The following is a 22,588-nucleotide window of genomic DNA, read 5'->3' as shown; positions in this document are numbered from 1 at the left end:
AATAATAATAATAATAATAATAATAATAATAAGATTATCGGTTCACCGTACTATGTGCACCTCATGTCACCTTTAGAACCAGATCACTGCAGGCACTGGAGGCCAAACAAACAAAAGCAAACTGCGTGTTTTGGTCCGCAAGCGAATTATACCGACCAAGCGACCGCCGCTTGTCGGCGAAGTTAACGCCAACTTTATCGGACAGAGGGTGTCACGTGGTCAGCGCAACTGATCACCCCGGCCGTTAATTTCGGTTTTCTAGACCGCAACCGCTATTTCCTTGAAATAGCTCAATTATCTCCACGAGGCTGAGAGAACCCAGTTCCAGACCCACTACTTCTCAGAAAATCTGGTAGCGTCGGGAATCGAACCCGGGACCTCTGGATCTGGAGTCAGGAACTCTGACCACTAGGCCACAGAGGCGGTCAACCTGTCATACTTTCCCAACTTCATAACATGGAGAACGAGCGAACTAGTGAGGTGGCAGAGACACTAACGCTATCTAAACTACGTCTCTAAAACGTTGCTGGCAATAGGCCTTCGAAAAGTAAGCAAAGTTTATTCGGGTTACTTGTTCTGTAAAGTGTAAACTAATGGTGGGAACATTCCCTTTCGGTTTCATGACTATGACTTGCAAAGCACTCGAGTTAGGCGCGAGAAATCTGGTACCGACGTTTATGGAGTCGAACGGTTGGCGCAAAGGGCGAACACTACACTCACAATCGGGGAGGTGCTCCGTTCGAATCAAAATCGGGGTACGGGCTGTCACGAATGACGTTTTCTCAGTTTTCCGATGAACATCAACATGGCAGCTTTAGGAGGCTCGGCCACTGATCATCATGATGAGACATTTGACTTAAATGAACTGAGTACACCCGCAAGAGTAGCTGTAGCGGTAGCTGTAGAACATGTCTACATTTCGAGTTCACGGATATTCAGTTGAGTAATTACAAATTATAACAGCAAAGGAACAGCCGAAATATTTCGAACTGGAGATATCTCAACAGGCAGGAAGCCCTTGCGAGAAAGTTTCGTCTCTCTCACGTTCCCCTCCAAGCAATGAAAGGAACATTCTATTCACATTTACGTTTTACAGCAAAATCTGAGGGCGATATCACATTCCTAAAGTTCAACACTCGTTCTCTCGTTTCTGTTTGCGACGCAGCGAATAAACTGCAGTAATTAATAATTACATAAAAGAGGAGAAATATGCAAAGGAGGAAAAAAGAGATTCTGAAGAGAAATTTGTATACTGTTTCTGCTGTTCTCCCTCGCGTAAGTTTGGGTTCGAGGCCTCTCCACACTAATAATGTCTGACAGAATCAGGACTGAACGGTGTGTGCGTTGCATTGCGGAGAACTGACGGTGCGTTGTGGATATTTTATTCCTCGAAAACTTACAGAAATTTTAATTTTGTTTGGGCTGAAAAGGCATCTTCCTGATGTGAGATGTGACAATGTCACGGTCATTTGGGATGTGACGCCGTGTTGTTTGGAGACACCTCCCGACGTTTCGAAGAATCTGCTGCTTCCTTCATCTAGCAGGTTCCTCTAAATGTTCGCAGCCATTCACCAAAATATGGTTATATATGACATAGCAGTTGACCGTCACATCGTGCTGTTAAGCGCAATAAATAATTTTATAGATCTTCTCTAAATGTATGGAACTCTTCTCCTTAAGGCTTCCACAGCAGACCAGATAACGTACAGGGCTGTTATGTATGATGCGGGTGAAATCGGTGAATTTTGGAAACGGTTACAGAAACAAACATGAAATGCCTTGAAAATTCATAAAGGTTATCTGGAGATGTTCGATGTGTACTCTGTTACTGCGCAAAAGCAAACGTGATATTCGAATTCTTTGCATGCACGCAGCAAATGTGACTGACTTATCGACTTATCGCTATGTGAAATTCGCTCTAGAAGGTCTCCATGGAACTGTGGCATCGTCGGAAGGTACACGCGATCCTTCACGTATGCCCCCATTGGTAGAAGTGGCACGAGGTAAGGTCCGGGGATCTAGACGCCCGAGGAACGAGTCCTGTTCGTCCTGCCCGCATCTTCAGCACCTGAGACGCCATGCTCCTTCCACGGTGATCGCAGCACCACTCGCGGCTGAAATGTTACGATTAATGTTGCCAACGAAAGTTAGGACAGTCTCTACGCTGTCTTCAGCTTGTTTAATGTTCGATCTCTCACCGAAATGTTTACAGCAGCTTTGTTACTTTCCGAGTGTACACTTAACCAATATTTTGGCCGAAGAGAGATGAAGTGGCAGGAGGCTGGAGAAAACTGCATAATGAGGAGCTTCATAACTTGTACTCTACTCAAAGTATAATTAGAATGATCAAGTCAAGGAGGATGAGGTGGGCAAGGCATGTAGCACGAATGTGGAGCGGAGGAATGCATATAAGATATTTGTGGGAAAGAGAGAAGGAAAGAGACCACTGAAAAGAACAAGCCGTAGGTGGGTGGACAATATTAGAATGGATCTTAAAGAGATAGGATGGGATGGTATGGATTGGATAGATCTGGCTCAGGATAGGGACAAGTGGAGAGCTCTTGTGAACATGGTGACGAACCTTGGGGTTCCATAAAATGCTGGGAAATTCTTGAGTAGCTGCAGAATTGGCGGCTCCTCAAGAAGGGCTCGGCTCCATGAGTAAGTAAATAAGTACACTTTAACTTACGTTTCATGTTCAATGTCGATGCGATACGTGTCAGCAATGCTCATGAAACGCAGATAGCAATGCAAGTGAAGCGCCTTTGGTAGCAACACAACTACATACGAAATGCGCTGTGTAGAGGCGGTTTAATGTCTCGGAGGACACCGAAGTACGCTCCTGCCAATGACGCCCAGCTCAGATGTGGCCGGCCCGGGAACAGGAAAAATAAAGATATGCTTGGACAACGGCCAGAGCTGTGGCCAGACTGCCAGGTGCATGAATGAGAACAAGTCTAGAGAAAATATGCTTCACGGGAGTGGCATGCCAAGGCCAACCGCCAAACTAGAATAGTGTTCTATTCATAAAATAGTTAAGGGTTCAAGTGCGTAGGAAAATTCTCATGTTACGTTCGACTCTGCTGCTGGATTGGCAAAATTACATGATGGAAATTCCATAATTTGTATGTTGGATCTGAAATTCTCACAGTTGTGACTATGAAATGAGAAGATAGCAGTATTCTCCATAAGCAGCGTTCTTCACCAAATGTTACTGGAATGTACAATCACTAGGCACGAGATGGGGCGATATACGGCACACTTGGGGGAGGCTATATGCGTACACAATGTCAGTCAGGAACCTGGAGAGGATACACTTCAGGTAGATCTTAAATAAATAAGGTGGGAGGGTGTGGGCTGTACACAGCTGGATCAGCAGCAGTGGGCTACGAGGCGAACTGTTGAGAGCACGGTAATAAACCTTCGTGTTCCATAAAAGGCGTGGAATTACCTGACAACCTGAGCGGGTGACAGTTTCTGGGGGACTTGGCAACTTTGAGATAGTTTCTTAGCCACTTTCTGTTTACAATCTGAAAACCGCAAGCTGCTGCAATAATTATGCCTGAGATTTTATACGGGCAGACCTGAATCTGCAGTTTCTTGTTGTGCTCGTAGACTGTCACTTTCTTTTATAAATGTTACTTCTGCATTACATAATAAAAGTAACACGACGCACTATGCAATATTAGTATATTATATGATGACAGAACACCCCGCCGTACCGCCTACAGACGTCACACCCAACACAACTGCTCTACACCATATCAACATTCCCCACGTAAACCGAAAAACCACGGAACGCAGGAAACGCGGAGTTTCAATGAAGAAAGAATAAGTTTTAACTAATTTGAATAACATTAAACAGTAATTGGAACCAAGGTCTAAAAAGTAGAAAATGCAGTATAATGCAGCATTTATGTAAAAAGTATTTATCTGATGATCGCCTTATAAGGCTGAAGATGTTGCAGAAGTAATATTTACAAAAAAAAAGTGACAACGTAGCACACAAACAGCCTACCGTTGTGCCGAGAAGTTGCCCCTATAAACCAAACTGTTAACCAGTGCAACAGAGTGCCAACGTAGCACACAAACAGTCTACCGTTGTGCCAAGAAGTTGCCCCTACAAACCAAACTGTTAACTATTGCAACAGAGTGACAACGTAGCACACCAACAGTCAACCGTTGTGCCAAGAAGTTGCCCCTACAAACCAAATGGTTAACAGGACGCCGACATATAATATTTCTGCCCGAAGGTTAACAAAACCAGTTTAATGGATATGTGTATTACTCGTAAGCACATTATAAAGAGATGCAGCCCCATTTTACGGCAATAGTCGTGCCAGTCTATATGCTGACACAACTCGGTCACTGACTGGATGGCGATGAGGCCCGCTTGTGGATAGGAGAAGGAAACTGACTCTAGACTTGTTCTTCAAAGCTGTTTACCGTCAGCCACGGTAGGTGAGTTAAGTATCCCAAGACAGGCAATGGAAACAGCCATCCATTTAAGTCTGGATCACGATACACACACTCTTCTCTAACCAGCAGATGTGGTTGGGAAATGAAGCTGACAATTAGTTTCCAGTTACAAATCAGAGATACTTCTCTATGAGGAAACGTGGAGATTTGTAGTATGCTGGGCTTAAAAACAAACTACTGCCAAAGAGCCGGGATAGCTCAGTCGGTATAGCGACTGGCTACGGGCTCGACGACCGGGGGGTCGGAGTTCGAGTCCCGGTAGGGTTAAGAATTCTCTCTTCTCCACGTCGTCCATGCCGGCTTGGGGTTCACCCAACCTCCTATCCACAAGGTACCGGGGGTAAAGCGGCAGAGGTCAAGAAAATGTGGATCTATACATCCACTCCCCCCCTCACCCTTCATAGCGTAGTGCATAATTAAGCACAGGGGCAACTTCACCGCTTAACCGCCATAGAGCAGAACCCTTCTTGAGAAGCTGACAGTCGCTCCGATAGTCAACTAGTTCTCTGCCTTTAACGAAACGCGAAGATCCATTGCAATGATCCCTGTCTTGAGCCAGATGAATCCAGTGAACACCCTCACATCTCGTTCTTGTAATGTTATCCTTTCGTGGGCTCCTATATCACCTGAGTATTCCCTTCCCTTCAGACTTTCCGGCAATGTTACATAAAAGTCAATCAATCAATCGTGCCTCTTCAACCCAAAACTTTGGCGTGTTTGAAGAATAGGATATATATAGCGTGGATCTGAAACTATATCATACACGCAGAGTCCTGAGAGTTTAAATGGCGGAGAGTGAGGTTACGTCACACGCCACACAGAACACGCCCGCTCCAAAATTCATCGTGGTTTCGAAAGCCAGTAGCCCCCAAAGTAGTGTTAATTGTAGGAAGTGATAAAATTACATGAGGGACGGGGTGACGTATCACTGATTAGAGCTTTCCTTAATCCTTCGCATTCCTCGCCCCCATTTATATCACCCTTACTCTCGCCTGTTTCATGACTGCCTCCTAATTCCTAATCACCAAAACGGCTCTCTCCCCCCTTCTTGTTGCTGTTCCCGTAAATCCACCTGGTCATCACTCACTGCGCATTTCACACCCCTCTTTTATCTCCACGTCTTTCCCTCACTCACACATTTCTTCCTGGAAGACGTTTTAGCTCATTCTTTAGAGCAGAAGCACTTCTGCGGAGTTACCGCTACAAAGAACCTACTGTTCAAGGCGCATACAGAATTCAGTATTTCTTAGTGATAACCTCATCTCATCAAGGCAATTTATATGGAAGCTGCCATCCGCGCTCAGAACTGAAACATTATGTAGAAGATAGCCTCCAACACAGCGACTCGGAATATCACGACAGCCATTCACATTCATAAATTCAAATTCTGTACCAGTGGCTGCCTAAGTTACCGGGCTAATTTTATTTTCATTCACATCTGCCCAATTCTTTGGGCGTAGAGCGTACGTGCCGTGAGGCGTAATAATATCTGAAGCGTTATCTCCATTCCGCAAGTTTTCATGGTGTGGTGTTTAATTTAATCACAAAGACAAGTTTACGTTCACCTATACAGTCCAGTATTTGTAATGTGATCACCTTTAAAACGGGTATCCATCTATCTACGTAAATAAATACCAACGCTAAAGAGATACACGAAATGACAAATAACGCTTTTGGAAAATATATCTATCTACATATGGCTCTACGGCACTTTCTTTGGACATTGGCCGCTTTTTCATTTCTTAATATACACACGGTCTGATGGACTCCTTGGCCGGAGGATCAGCCCGTCGTAAGGCCGCTACCTACACACAGAACAACACAAACACAGAATAAACGCACAGACATCCATGTCTCGAGTGGGACTCGAACCCACGACTAGAGTGTCCAAGTGTTCGTGCCTTGGGACCACGCTGCCACTGTGAATGGAGACATCAGTTATTTCATAAAGAAATTCAGCAGCACTGTGAAGAAATACATTCTATTCGTGACATCACATGTCCCGAAGTTCATAGCGCAGTCCACCGATTAGAAATGGTCTACACGGCAATAAATTATTAAACAAGGACGTGGAAGTGCCGGGTTTTATCTAAGGCACATCAATGCCATGGTGACTTTGGTGACTGACATTCTAATTAACTGGAGTCCGTTACGGAACTTCGTGTCTCAACAAAAGCATTAAGTCGCGAGAAACAAATTTATTCGGTTGATCAACAAGTAAAGCACAATATATATAAAATCAGTAAACAATTTCTACCTGTTTAACAAATCACGAATATGGCAATGCGCAAAGTAACGTGTCTCCCGCGGAACTGATACAAACTGCTAAAAAAATAATTTGTATGAATGACCACATCGCGTCAGCATTCCTCCTGAAATGTCCTTACACATACTTCTCATACACACCGCGCGGACTTTGCAATTTATTAAGCACACGTGCAGAGGCATGGGTAGATTCACGAAGCACGTACGGGCAATACATCTCGCAACATCGCAATAATTCTTGCAGATACGCCGGGCAAATTACAAGTGTACTGCCTTCGACGTTTTCTGTTCTGTTATTCGAACAGGAAGTACGTATTACAGTGCAGAAAAAGTTTGGAGGCATTTGTTCACACTGCCACCAGATCAGAGAATTTACTATGATCGATGTCTCTCACAAAATGCCACGGAAGTCACCTCTTCTGGTCAGCAGTGCAGTACAACCAGACTCAGCTCTGGGACAGCAAGAAACACACTTTCCAGTACTACTGTATTAACTCGAACATAAGGAGAGGCTTTTTTCTTCAAGTATTGCTTCCTACGAAAGAGGGATCATATTATTTCCGGTCTTTATGAATACATATGCATATGACGTTCAGTTCGAATAATACGTGTATTTGTAAAAATACCTAGAATTACATTTAAGCCAATAAATTTTGAATTTATTCTTTCTAAATTGCATGGTTTTTATTTATTTTTGCTTACAATCCTCAAAACTAAATGATATATTCAATTCTGAGGCCCCCCCCCCAAAAAAAAACCTTTTCCACTGAATTTAATATTGCAAAAAATAAAGGGGTCGTCTTATATTCGGGCGTCTTCGGTTTTCCCTGATAATACGCCGTCGTTTCTTTTTAAGAACCAGATATGAAAACATTAATATTATGGCCTATGGCACAGGTTCTCTGACTGTCAATTGTCCAACCTTCTTCAAGAAACCAAACTGATAATTCCTCACCATTCACTAGTTCGACTGTAAAAAGAAACAGGTAAATGCATCCCTATAACAGGCCGTGGAGGCCCCTAGGGTTGTGAGATGATGAGGTTCCCATACTTCCTAGACAATCGGCTCATAGATGGTGGTAAGGTTGTCAGCTCTAGGCGCCGGCCGCCCTTTACCCCGAAGAATATTCCTGGCACTCATTTCTATTAGAGACTGAGTCGACCCCAGGGCCACAGTGCGCCTGGAAGGTTTAGGTCAATTGAAAAAATCCAATGACCTCATGGGGACGTGAACCCGAGACTTGTAGCATAGTGCCTTAACCAACTACGCTACCGCGGGCCCCCACTAGTTCGACTGTATATATATGAAATTCATTTGCAAATACATATGAGTGTACACATTACGGGGCGTATGAAAATCAGAAAGAAATGAACAACCGTTCCTCATACAACCACCACGAATCCAACACTCAGAAACACGTATCTCTTCCTGTGCCGTGGGGATCCGTTGCGCTGGCCACGTGACACCCTCTATCTGCCGACAAGCGGCGGTCGCTCGGTCGATATAGTTCGCTTGCGAACTACAGGCCCCGGAGGACTAGTATTTCCTCCTGTGCCAAGCTCAAATAATTAAACAATATAAACACAACAAGCCTAATACCAAGGATTAATCATACAATCAGCTAGTGACGGTAGCCGAGCGGTCTAAGGCAGGCACTGTCTTCGCTCGCTTGGAAAACGGGATCGTGGGTTCGAATCCCACTCAGGGCATGGATGTTTAGTTTGTATGTGTGCGTTTTTCTGTGTTTGTGTACAGGTAGAGGCCTTGCGACGAACTAATCACCCGCCCAAGGAGCCTTACCGAATGTGTAAGATCGAGAAAAGCCGAAGTGAACGGAGAAGTTCACGGAGGTAGGCCTAGGCCCACTGGGGCTGTAGAGCCAAGGAAAAAAAATCATACAATCAACAATGCAACTACTGTTTCGGTGACTAGGGCTATGGGTTAAAATGCGGAAATGAACAGACTTGGTTTGATATGTGTACGCACACAGCTTTGAAAAGGTCCGCCGAGTACTGCCTTTCATTTGTTTGTTGTTATACAATGTATTCAATATACAGGGTAAACAGCAACGAATTACAGGGTAAATGACGCATAATGGGTTGGAAGGGCACGTAAGAGAGCGGTTGTAACCAAATCGAGGAATTGTTTTGGAAGTTGTCTGGAGGAGCTGAGGAAAACCATAAAATACGCGAGAATAGTCGGTGTCGTGCTCGAGATTCAAACCGAGCACCTCAGGACTACAAGGCCACAGTGTTAGCGCCAGACCAGCCTTGTAAGACGTGTGCAACAGTAGTTATTCACAAAATAAATCGATAACAATACAAGACCAAACATTGTAGGACACCAATTTTCTCTAGGGCATTGTAATGTTTGTTCATCGCTACCAATACTACCTTCCTTTGCCTGACCAGCATAACAGAACATCGTTAGAAAGTAATTGAAAACAAATTAAAAACCGATGTAATGAACTCAAATGACTAACGGGAATGTCTGCTCGCCAGTGCTCACAAGCAACTCGCCTCAGGGGAGTGCATTTTCCAATACATGCATGTGTAGCTATGTTCTACGTATGCACGTTTGACGCTCACAGACTACTCTGGGGCTCACGACAGCACGCATAGTACACGCAAAGCATCAATTCCGTTTATAGTGGGCTAAATTGGGAGGAAGTTGGAGATAATTACATAACGAAGAGCTTCATGATTTGTGCCCTTCTCCAAACATTATTAAATAAAAACAAACTCCGTGGTTTTTGTCTGCAAGCGAACTATACCGATCGAGCGACCGCCGCTTGTCGGCGAAGTTAGTGCTGACTTTAGCGGATAGAGAGTGTGTCGCGTGGTCAGTGCAACGAATCCCCACAGCAGTTAATTTCGGTTTTCTAGACCGGAGCCGCTATTTCCTTCAAATAGTAGTTCCTCAATTAGCCTCGAGGATATATATTATATATTGCAACTAACTAAACAGCTAACTAACTTGGTGGGCCTTACTTCTGGAAAGGCTAATACCCGCCTAGACGATCAAGAGCACCCCAGCAGTTTATGCAACCCGGAATTGTAACACCGCGTTCACAGCCACATCAATCCAATTCGCATCCTCACATACTGTGTAGTCAAGACGTAACTCAATACTATCCTCTCACATACGCACGGGTCTTATACAGACCTACTTATCTCAGATAAAATAACAGAATTCTACAATTAATTCGTTAATCTTTTCTTCCACTATTTCTAGCTACGAAAAAAAGTTCAATATTTACCACTTTTTATCGTTCACCCTTCTTCAAAATGTTTGGCGCTGTGACCAAACTAGAGCAGTGGACACGACGGAGTTCTGTGATTGGTCGCTGCATGCTTCAAGCATGGGTAAATGCTACACGTCCGTGGAAGTTGCATATGTAGCAACTTGACCTCATGCATAATAAAATTTAATGGCAAGTGTACGAAGTGAGTGATGAAGTCTCTTAGATTTTAATACACAAGACGTTAATTGTTACATCATACATAAACACGTTTAGATGCGGTAACAATAAATAAGTTTATAAATTATTAATTTTATTGTCAGGTGCGGTCCTCCAAATACCCCCTGCTGTTTTATTGGTCCGTGAATAAAAAAAAAGTTGTATAATATCCTACACGAAATAAGAAAACGGAAGGCTAATTGGATTGGTCATATCTTACGCAGTAACTGCCTTCTAAAAGAAGTTATTGAAGGAAAGATAGAGGGGCGGATAGAAGTGACCAGAAGACGTAAGAAGATGCTGGATGACCTTGGGGATAGAAGAGGATATTCTCATTTGAAGGAGAAAGCTCTAGATCGCATTAAGTGGAGGAACTGTTTTGGAAGAGACTGTGGACCTGTCGTCTTGACAGATTGCTGATGAATGAATGAATGACAGGTGTTCCCACAGTATACAATTCTTTGCCATTTCCTCAGTAACGTTGCTCAGTCGCCCTCTTCAGTACGTGGTCTTCTTGTTATCCCTTGAGGTCTCGTCTAAATTACTGTTTCCTTCCAGTGACATTTCCTGCGCTACTTTAATGCACACACTTCACCAATCTCAAGATGGCTGCCACGAAGTCTGGTAAGCAAGACGTTTATATAAAGCATACATCACAGAAACGAAGACCAAACTAAGGACACGTTTTTTGGCAGTGAAATAGGATGGTTTTTATTCCATCTCCTTGGCGCCACAGCCATATCGAGCCTTTCCTGCACTTTTCTTCCTCTAGATCCTTACTAAAACAAAGGAACGGACAGGATGGAGCATCAAATTATCGCAATATCTCTTAACATCGTAGCGCGCAGTAAGACACAAACATCTGTGGCCCAGAAATGTTCACCCGTAACCGAAATTCTCGGTCTAAATACACGAGAGCTTTGGGCGGCAGGGTAAAAGGATTTTCTGTCATAAATAAACCACAGATAATGACGATAAACTATATTACGTTTAGGAATCAGTCACTCCACTACCTAGGAGTGATGCAAACATTACATCCTGCAAGGATATATCTGGATGTTACCACGTTAGTGCCTTATCAAAGGCGCAGAGCTATATTCCTCGCTACACACTTGTCAAATTTGGTCCATAATGCGTTGTGTCAGTTTCGCACTTCAACAACCCCAGGTCGAATCTGCTATTCTGACAATTTTCTTCGGATATATCGCAGTCTGTTCACGTAACCGGCAAGATGACACACACACACACAGACAGACAATCTACATAAAACAAGCGTCCCCGTACAACAGTTCCGTCTTTCTGCATTCAAACAGTCGAAATATTTACAATCTGGATGCAGGAAATATACAAACTGTTCTAAATTCATAAATTATAAGGGAGTAGACTGTAACGCTATGCATGTGCTTAATTACTCAAGCACCTCACAAGGAAGACGTATGGGCGAGTGGAGGTATAGCTCCACCATACCTGACCTCTGCGCTAGCATGAGGTAAGTGGTCAGCTTCACGCCCTGACCGAGTTGCCCTTACGGAACCAGCCACCAGCACCCACTGGATAGTTAAAGGAGTATGGATGTAAATCCCTTGAAATGAGGAGAAAATAAGTAAAAAGTAAAAGTAAAGGTATCCCTGTAACAGGCCGTGGGGGCCCATAGGGTTGTTACTTGTTGAGGTTCCCATATTTTCTACACAATCGGCTCGTAGATGGCGGTAAGACTGTCAGCCTTACGCACCGGCTGCCCTTTATCTCCAAGAACATTCCTGGTACTCATTTCTGTTAGAGGCTGAGTCGACCACAGGGCTGGAAGGATTTGGTAAATTGAAAAAATTCACCTCATAGGGATTCGATCCCGAGACCTTCCGGCTTGTAGCATAGTGCTTCACCCAACTACGCTACCGCGTGCCCCTGAGAAAATAAGTATTCTGGGAACAATTTAAATACAAATTTGATGTAACAGCAGATACGTCCATTTTCACAAAATATAGATTGAAAACTGCTGTCTTTTAAGGTGTGAGACTCTATGTAGTGCAGTATAAATTTATAAAATTTTCGGAGTTACCTGTTATTTTCATCTTCAGGGGTAACATTTTTATACATGAAGATGGAGGAAGCAGGTTCCTGCGAAACGTTGGTTAAATATCAACCACATTACACGACGCCACACCCTTACGACAGTAATTCTTATAGTTACCGGAAAAGAAGCCCGTACTTCGTTCCGAACACCGCACATGCGTCACACCCACATCACGTGATCAGAAATACCGGCCCACTGCCTTAAACTTTAATATAAAACTAAAAAAAAAAAGCTGTATGTTCAGGTTTACTTGCATTTCTTCCTTCTACGAAGACAACATTAAAAAAAAAAGGTAACACCATTTGCAGTATCTTTGCGAATATAATCTTACTGCCCTTCGACTTATATTTCTGATCGCAGTTAGAAGCCACGCTGTCGGGCTACTCTGCAGAACGTAGTGTGACAGCAGAACAAAGTTCCTTTTCAAAACGAACCTGACAGCAATGTTGCTGAATAGATGAGCTTCACGGAACAGTGCCTGAAACTCTCGGCATATAACTGCGTACTCCTCATGCAACATATCCTGTTGCAGTGTTCCAAAGTTAATTTCGCAGAAAATGAACCTTCCTGCAATTCATTTCAGGTAAAACTGCACAGATTTACCGCAGGACAGATTAATTAGTTCCTGGCACTGCTTATCGTTAATGAACTCTATCCTAAGCGAACTAATTCCAGACCTACTATTGCTGAGAAATCCAGTCATATTATAATGGTTTTATAAATAGCCGGAAAATATCTCTCTGGTACCTTCTGCACAACAAACAGGCACTCGCGATATCTTAACGTATTCTCCAACAAAAGGGGCATTCCTGAACAAGAATGAAGTTATCCGTGATGTGTCAAAGTACTGCTCACAGAGGAGGAATTCGTCATGTGTCGCCGAACTCCGCAGAAAAGACGTATTCGTGACGTGACAACCCACTGCTCAGAGATGCATTTGTGACATGTCAACGTTATGTCCGACGGTCATTTGTTGCGTGCTAACATATTGCCAAACAAGGCAGAGGAATTCATGTCGTATCCATGCACTAGTCAGGAAAGATGGTTTCGTCATGTGTCAACGCAAAGCCTGAAGAAGATGCACCCGTGATGCGTCAATGCACCGCGCCCAGATAAGACATTACCCTATCACCGTACTGAACGGCGAAGTGGCATTCCAGCTGTAACAGAAGCGAAATAAGCATTGCACTTGCCTGACAGTGTCACGTGGTCAGCGCAACGAATCCCCACGGCCGTTAATCTCGGTTTTCTAGACCGGAGCCGCCATTTCCTTGACATAGCTCCTCAATTATCCTCACGAAGCTGAGTGGACCCAGTTCCTGACCCACTACTTCTCAGAAAATCTGATAGCGTCGGGAATCGAACCCGGGATCTGTAGGCAGGAACTCTGACTACTAGACCATGGCACTAACTTCGCCTACAAGCGGCCTTCGCTCGGTCGGTATAGTTCGCTTAAGGGATACAGTCACGGAGTTTTTTTTGCTTGCTGAGCATGTTTCGTACGGTGTACCGCCACAAACGCAGACGACTTGCCTGTTCTTGTTTTCCTGGTTGCTCGTAAAAAAAGATGGTCGATGTGGTGATCGCCTGACATTAACCGACCACTGCGCAAGTCGCCCACAACTACTATTCTGCTTCACGTCAGTGCACAACAAAGAGATATTCGTGATGCGTCAATGTACTGTACATCAAAGAAGCTGTCATGATGTGTCTATTCAAAGACGGGAGGTGTGTTTCCAGTGACACTATATGAACTGATTTATGTACTAGTTACTTTTATATTTCTAGATAGTTTCTTAATTTAATATTCTAAATTGTCAAACACGGTTTTCTGGTTATGTAAGAAGTGCACGACCTTGATCAATTTCTAGAGTTCGAAGCCGGCTCGGCACGTGCATCCACACCCGCGAATTCCTCTACAGTTTATGTTGGTACAGGCTTCAACCCAGCCGAAGATTTCTGACTAACTAAATTGTTATACAAACGTCCACGCCGCTAACCAGAACGACAGAAGAATAATGAACGCAAGGAAAATTCTATAAACGTGAACAACTTAACAAATAGTTGTCTGCTGCTTTTAACAGCCATCACATCATGAATTTAATCATGCACAAATTAAATACAACCTTGTAGCTTTGGGCAAAGCGAAGTACGCCAGCCCAGCGTATCACACAGTTGGAAACTAAAAAAACTCCGTGGCCTGTAGTCCGCAAGAGAACTATACCGACCGAGAGACCACCGCTTGTCGAAGAAGTTAGTGCCAACTTTAGCGGATAGAGGGTGTCGCGTGGTCAGCGCAACGAATCCCCAAGGCCGTTAATCTCGGATTTCTAGACCGTAGCCGCAATATCCTTCAAAGAGCTCCTCAATTATCCTCACGAGGCTGAGTGAACCCGGTTACAGACCCACTACTTCTCAGAAAATATGGTAGCGCCGGGAATCGAATCAGGGACCGCTGGATCTGTAGCTAGGAGCTCTGACCACTAGACCTCAGAGGCGGTCACACTTTTGGGAAAACAGTTAAAAATTATTTCGCTTCAAACGTCTAGCGCTCAAAATCGAGGGTAAAAAAATATGGGTCAATTTCGGCGGTAAAGTACCGAATCGACAAATAAGACGGCAATTCCGTTATACAGGAACTGTGTGTGTTGTTTAAAGTGGTCAAGGGAACGTCCGCATCTTTTTTAACACGTGCGAATATATTCAAAAATACTGTTACAAGGGACGACAGTACGAGCACCTATGACACCCAAATAATTTACGAAGAGGTCTATTTTAGCTTGCGCGTGACTGCCAGCACAACAAAATCGAATTGAGTTCGGCACAGAAACTAGCAGCTCCGACACAACTAAATGACTGGTAATTAAACCTGATGGGCAGAATTGCATTTCATACATATGCCTATGCCTATATATGGTAATTCTTAATTACATTAATTTGGGGAATGATCTCGACAAACAAAACACACCAAATGCTATGTATAAATATGCTATTTCCGAGAAAATACAAGGCTAAGTTCATCCGGCTTGACTAGATATTTGGAAAATTGCGTGTAGTGTTGCGCAGCAGCGTGTTTAGCGCAGAGAGCGAGTGCTAAACACGTTGCACGTAGGCTACATGTTCATCCCTCTCCAAAAAACAACGTTCCTAACATAATTACATAAAAAAGGCAAAGCCGTGGAGGCCCACAGGGTTGTGAGACGCCGAGGCGTCCAACAAAGAACTGCAGAGCCATAGACGGAGGGAAAATGTTGAAGGGATGGTACCGCTTGGAAGACCGAAGTCTAGATGATAAGACAATCTCCTAATGGGCAAAAAAAAAAGGGGGGGGGGAAGGTAAAGCTATCCCTGTAAGAGGCCGTGGAGGCCCACAGGGTTGTGAGACGCCGAGGTTCCCACATTATCTAGACAATCGGCTCACAGATGAAGCTAAGGTTGTCAGACTTACGCGCCATTGTGCCTTGACCAACTACGCTACCGCGAGATTCTCTAGGGAAGCTTGTATCACTAAGATGGTCAAGAAGCTCCTTGCCTTTCTTGGAGCTGTGAGAATCATACCCGTGTTCACTGGAAGAAGCCAGCAGACAGTTCCAAACCCAGACACCAGACACCCTGTCGTTACTGCCAACTTTGAAGTTGCCCTATGCATACCGAGCCATTCTAAGCGTTCTCCCATCAGTTTGTATCACTTCCTCAAGAGTGATACACGTCCAGCATTTCTGATTCCCCTTGGTTTAATTGTCCGGATAATATTTACAGACAAGCATAAATCATATAATTCCCTCCATCTGCTTTTACTTTCATCTGTTTAGGCTTAAAACATCCTTCAAATACATATTCTTCTATCGTGAAAAGAAACCAAATTGGACACCCATATAAAATAAGTGGGCTACTTCTGTCTTCGTATTTCACTCTAGGTACACGCATTTGTGAGATAAGCATTAGTGTCAAATATCCTTACTAAATTTTCGATTTCTTCGTTTACCTAATTAAGTTTCTTTTAAGGAAAAGAACTGCGTGCACATTAAACTGAAAAACAAATAGGAATACCAGACTCTCTCTCAAGACTTATTCCTCGAATTTTCCAGATTGAATCAATCCTTGAAAGTCACTTTTCAGAATTAAGGCGCGTTTTATGTGCCCAACGGTCCAGACTATGGGGGTACGTAGGACTGGAGGACTGTGCTGATGGAACGTTTGAATGCCAAGGGGTCATTCCATGTGAAATGATCCAGAAAGGTCGCTCACCATTTTTAAAAAAAAAATATATTTTGTACACTTATTTATACATATTTTCATACTACAAAAAAATTTTTAAAAAAATTCTAATCCGCTCAGTTCTCTCGGTACAGGCGTTTTTATAATGCGAAAAAACGCGTTTTCGGCTGAAATGGAGGTTTGCGTTATCTTCCATATCTCGATAACTATTGAAGCTACAGACTCCAATAAAAACGCTATTTGTTCCTCATGATATGGACTACAAATCATATTATTACAAGTTTTTACTCAGCTCACTTTCTGTAGGTGTAATTAAACTTGAAACTTACCTATCGATTTTGGGAAAAACGCTATTTTTGACCTTCAAAAACCAATGGGAGGGGGAAAGTATCAGATCTGTGATTTCTACCATTTGTTGTTACCTATATGGGGAATATAATCACTTAGTTTTGAATCCCGTACCTAGTTTCCAAAATTTTCCAGGAGCTTCCAAACTTTGCTCTGGGCCCCAAATCGGCCATTTTTAACATCTCATATCTCCGGTGGGGAAGCTCAGAAAATTTTTAAATTCCTAGAAGATAATGCTCTATTCTAGAGTAACTTGGAGTTAAAATTAGAACTTTGATATTCAATTAATGGCGAAGTTCTTATAATGCGAATAAACGCGTTTTCGGCTGAAATGGAGGTTTGCGTTATCTTCCATATCTCGATAACTATTGAAGCTAGGGACTCCAATAAGAAATCAGTTTGTTCCCCATGATATGGACTATAAATCATATTATTACAAGGTTTTACTCAACTCGCTTCCTCTAGGTCTAATTAAGCTCGAAATTTACCTATCGATTTTGGGAAAACCGCTATTTTTGACCTTCAAAAACCAATGGGAGGGGGAAAGTATCAGATCTGAGGTTTCTACCCTTTGTTGTTACCTACATGGGGAATATGATCACGTAGTTTTGAACCCCGTACCTAGTTTCCAAAATTTTCAAGGAGATTTCAAACTTTGCTCTGGGCCCAAAATCGACCATTTTTAACATCTCATATCTCCGGTGGAGAAACTCCGAAAATTTTTAAATTCATAGCAAATAATGCTCTATTCTAGAGTAACTTGGAGATAAAATTAAAACTTTGTTATTCAACTAGTAGCGAAGTTGTGGGCACTTTGACTTTTACAAAAAAATCAATACCTCGATAATTGGCTTACCTGCATCCAATAGTATTAGTTCTTTGTGTACTCCGATGAAAATCGTCCAGTTTGTTTGAAAGTAGTTCAGGAATTGTCCACTACCACGATGTCTTCGAAATCATCGGACTTAGATGTTTTATAACACCTGACCGTGTTTTCCTCCAGAGGGACGACCCGGTGTTTTTCTCTTGTATGGGGCACAGTTTTGCACTTTTGGAACCTGCTTTTTAGAATGATTTCATTTCTTGCAACTTCCTCTGTTGGCACAAAAAAGTAAACTATCCCTGAGATATTTTCTGTGCAGAATTTGTACAGTTCTAGCGGGCACATGATTTGATTAAAATGAGTTCTCTGAAGACTGGCTTTCGTTGCTTGCCTCTTCGTGGTGCCGCCAATACCGTCACAGGCATTCTTCCCGTGCGAGGTGGCAAAGAAGTTCCATTCTGCTTGAAGACCGAAGTCTTCATAGTGATGACATAAATTGGAAAGATTCTTTTTGTTTTTATATTGGCTTCCAGCGCCATCACTGAAATAAATAACTTTCCTGACTGAAGGCACATTTTCTTTTATATCGGCGATAAGATATTTTTGGAACACGTAAACTGTGGCTGTATCGTGCTTTACATGATCACTGATTATACACAAGCTTCGGCATTTTGTTATATTGTCCGCCTTGTAGTAATACACAAATGGGTGAAGTGTAGCCTGTTGATTTACCCAATGGAAACTTTGAATCTCGTCTTGAACGAGAAACGAATAGTTTTCTGCAAAATCTGCAAGAACGAGACACTGTGTTTCGTCCAGGCTTTCCCTCGTTTCTTTCAAATACTGGGACTGAATTTTAGCGACGTAGTGATGTTTTTTCAGTTCTGTCAGTTTTTCAATTAGAGATTCGCAGAATTCACTGTAAGTTTGCATTACAGAAATCATGTTAGCTCTGTCTGTGTTGACCCATTGTTTGTAGACTATTTGATCCGGCATGCTCTCAGATTCGGCTGATAGCAATTCCGTCAGAATTTCTTCTCCAGGGCAGTCTGCGCATTCATTACTCATGCACTTATAACTTTCGATGTCACAAACCATTACACGTAATAAATCCTTGTAGTCCGAATTCAATGTTGCTCCCTCTACCATCAGCTTAACATTTTGGTGATAGCTGCACACACAAACGGTATGAGTCCCCGATGCACCAGCAATGATACACCACTTCGGTCGAAGTGCACAAAATTTGGAGAAACCAATTTTGTGTTCAGGTTGCGTATTCTTAAAGTGAATGTAAAGTTCCATCAAATTGCATAGTATCAGCCGTTTCTGCATATGCTCTTTGATACCTCCCACGTTAACACTCACACAATCCTTTTTTCCAGGGCAGATCCTACTGTTTTCATTGTTTTCATAAAATTCCGTGACAGCCTGAATTGTTTCGTCACGAACTGGATGGCCACGCCTTTTGCCTAAATCCGGAAGGATCCCTTGCGTCTTCTGAAGCGCTCGAGTAATTCTAACCAAGTGCTCAGAAACTTGAAATTCTTGACTTATCTTCTGTCTTGACCACGAAGTTGGCAATAAGCTAATGATTTTAATTTTTTCCTCTTTGTTTGAGATTAAACATTTCTCCTTTAATTTGTTAATCAACAAATCATACTCCTCACTTAATGCAAAGGAAGGTATTTGTTCATCTGAATCAAGACCCATCGAGTCGTCTGAAAATGAACTCGCTAGTTTCCTTCGAAGAGAGTCGGATATTCTTCTACATTTTTTTGATAAAGCAGCGGGTCTTTTCCCAGTATTCATCTTCATAATTTTAGCCACAGGAGAAATATCTAGAGCCGAACATACTGCTTCTAATTCTGCCACATTTTCTTGCATAGGTGCAAACTCGCTCCTTCCAGAACCACTACTGCCCCCACTTACGGTTTCTTTAAGAACAAAAATCTTTGTGTAACAATTAGGACACAAGGATTTACCTGGTACTAGAGCTACCGGAAAATTCTTTTCTTTCTTGAGATGTTCTAATGAAATTTCACGTAAACCTTTCTTAATGGTTCGTTTGTGCACTTTTAGCGGGTCACAACAAATGTTTCCAAACAGGTGATTGTATTTAACAGAATATTTAATCTCATGATGCTTGCATATGGACCTCAAATCGCATTCACCCAATCTTAACTTTAAAACAGTTTGTTTCTCTTCACCCAATTCACTCACAAGCGTTAACTGTTTGTTGACGGCACCATACGTAGTCTTATGGCATTCTTCACGTGTGACAATACCTATAGAACATTCCATTTCAAAAACTTTTTCCTTTCGACTTAGAGAATACCGAGCTCGATACACGTAAAAGATCTACAGTTGCTGAACATACACTGACTTACAGTTCGAGACAGCATTCATGTGAATGCTTCATGCTGCTGAGAAAGCAGCCTAACACTAACATCACGATTACAAAAGTTTGGGTTCAGATGTCAAAACACACAAGGCGCGAAATAAGGGACGTAGATGTAGGTCCATGTTTATAGCCAGAGCTTAGCTCTAAGAACCGAGTGTTGATAACATGTCATTCCGAGCAGTAAGTACAGGCCTGAAAATGATTTTAGTGACAAAATATAGATCTCTCGTCTTTTATACCAAATAAAGAACCGGCAATACCATTGGATGCAGGTAAGCCAATTATCGAGGTATTGATTTTTTCGTAAAATTCAAAGTGCCCACAACATCGCTATTAGTTGAATATCAAAGTTGTAATTCTATCTCCAAGTTACTCTAGAATAGAGCATTATTTGCTATGAATTTCAAAATTTTCGGAGTTTCTCCACCGAAGATATGAGATGTTAAAAATGGTCGATTTTGGGCCCAGAGCAAAGTTTGAAATCTCCTTGAAAATTTTGGAAACTAGGTACGGGGTTCAAAACTACGTGATCATATTCCCCATGTAGGTAACAACAAAGGGTAGAAACCTCAGATCTGATACTTTCCCCCTCCCATTGGTTTTTGAAGGTCAAAAATAGCGGTTTTCCCAAAATCGATAGGTAAATTTCGAGCTTAATTAGACCTAGAGGAAGCGAGTTGAGTAAAACCTTGTAATAATATGATTTATAGTCCATATCATGGGGAACAAACTGATTTCTTATTGGAGTCCCTAGCTTCAATAGTTATCGAGATATGGAAGATAACGCAAACCTCCATTTCAGCCGAAAACGCGTTTATTCGCATTATAAGAACTTCGCCATTAATTGAATATCAAAGTTCTAATTTTAACTCCAAGTTACTCTAGAATAGAGCATTATCTTCTAGGAATTTAAAAATTTTCTGAGCTTCCCCACCGGAGATATGAGATGTTAAAAATGGCCGATTTGGGGCCCAGAGCAAAGTTTGGAAGCTCCTGGAAAATTTTGGAAACTAGGTACGGGATTCAAAACTAAGTGATTATATTCCCCATATAGGTAACAACAAATGGTAGAAATCACAGATCTGATACTTTCCCCCTCCCATTGGTTTTTGAAGGTCAAAAATAGCGTTTTTCCCAAAATCGATAGGTAAGTTTCAAGTTTAATTACACCTACAGAAAGTGAGCTGAGTAAAAACTTGTAATAATATGATTTGTAGTCCATATCATGAGGAACAAATAGCGTTTTTATTGGAGTCTGTAGCTTCAATAGTTATCGAGATATGGAAGATAACGCAAACCTCCATTTCAGCCGAAAACGCGTTTTTTCGCATTATAAAAACGCCTGTACCGAGAGAACTGAGCGGATTAGAATTTTTTTAAAAATTTTTTTGTAGTATGAAAATATGTATAAATAAGTGTACAAAATATAATTTTTTTTAAAAATGGTGAGCGACCTTTCTGGATGATTTCACATGGAATGACCCCAAGTGATGAAACTCACCTGCACGTCGAGAGCGACCCCAACCTGGTAACTCTGCGTTCGCTCGGCCTTTAGCAGCGCTATCACTGGTGCCGGCAGCAGTCACATTCCTAATAATTATGTGGATCTGGCATGAAGGATTGTTTTCCTTAATTTATTCAGTTTTTAAAGCTACGGGAATTTTAAAACTCGCAAACAGCCTCACCCAACCCACTGAGATCTCTTCGCTAATACGTTGCGTGTTAACGACTAGATATACGAATCTGAAAAACTTCGTGCCTGGTACCCCCTGAAACAGTTAAACAAATGTCAAAACCCCGTAAAGAAACAGTAAACGTAGTGTTTTAATGCTCTTATAGCTGAACAATAATATCGTTTATAAAAACTACACCAACAGAAGAGAGTCCTAACTGGAAATGGTGAAAAGCGGAGGGCTTCTACGCGTGGTGGTAGCAGTTTTGAGGGGCGACGAATTAGAGCATGCCTGTTACCACAGAAGAACTCTGAAATGAGTCATGAGTGAGCTGAACTTCAACGAAGAGCGGCCCTACCCACGGTCTCGCGTGGGCATACAGAAAAAGAGACAGTCCACGAGAGCAGTTTGTGATATTTTGTAAGGAAAGATGGATGTCTTCTCTTTCCTTTTTGCCAACAGCTGGATAGCCGGCTGGCCAAAGACAGAGACAGGATGTCTGAATAGGCGGACTTGAGTCTGGATGTTGCAGACATGGCGACGACTATAACAAAACTTGTTTCTACTCAGCGAGAGCCCTGGTTCACAGCGCTAAGATGTAGGCTGCGGGGAAACCTGCGACAACAGCGCTGTCTACACGTGGTGGCGTGTTACAGAACTTGTTCCTCACTCAGCGAGACACTTCCGGTTCTCAACACACTGAAGGCTGCTGAAGTTATTTTACGGACATTGTCAGTCAGTAGCTACTCTACACAGCGTCAAATGGTAGGATATCTGATTTGCGAAGAACCAGAAAAGATTTGGAAGCAGATGGTAGTGGTCTAATGGAGGTGTCATCTCGGAATT

The 22,588-nt window shown here is 42.5% G+C and overlaps 2 protein-coding genes and 1 long non-coding RNA gene across 11 annotated transcripts in view; 1 reads left to right on the top strand and 2 right to left on the bottom strand.

The window, feature by feature from the left end:
* Nucleotides 1-22,588, bottom strand: part of LOC111865773 (semaphorin-1A) — a 566,056-nt gene that overhangs the window by 242,140 nt on the left and 301,328 nt on the right. The window lies entirely within an intron of this gene.
* Nucleotides 1-22,588, top strand: part of LOC111865775 — a 186,164-nt gene that overhangs the window by 79,686 nt on the left and 83,890 nt on the right. The gene's annotated exons all lie outside the window — the stretch shown is intronic.
* Nucleotides 17,690-20,448, bottom strand: LOC117282421. The gene is made up of 2 exons (XM_033751954.1): nt 19,006-20,448; nt 17,690-17,908 (listed from the first exon to the last, which is right to left on the bottom strand). The coding sequence occupies exons 1-2, from the start codon at nt 19,967-19,969 to the stop codon at nt 17,820-17,822; spliced, it is 1,053 nt and encodes a 350-aa protein (XP_033607845.1). The 5' UTR covers nt 19,970-20,448; the 3' UTR covers nt 17,690-17,819.

Source organism: Cryptotermes secundus, unplaced genomic scaffold, assembly GCF_002891405.2.
Source record: "Cryptotermes secundus unplaced genomic scaffold, Csec_1.0 scaffold612, whole genome shotgun sequence".
Lineage (NCBI taxonomy): Eukaryota > Metazoa > Arthropoda > Insecta > Blattodea > Kalotermitidae > Cryptotermes > Cryptotermes secundus.
The sequence above is the reverse complement of the archived record's forward strand: the minus strand, read 5'-3'. Positions and strand labels throughout refer to the sequence as shown.

What these genes read in the sequence shown, in the direction of transcription:
- LOC117282421 (XM_033751954.1), bottom strand. Translation starts at nt 19,969, where the DNA reads ATGGAATGTTCTATAGGTATTGTCACACGTGAAGAATGCCATAAGACT. An exon ending in TAACGTGGGAGGTATCAAAG is followed by an intron (nt 17,909 to 19,005) that starts AGCATATGCAGA and finishes ATCATTCTAAAA; the next exon opens with AGCAGGTTCCAAAAGTGCAA.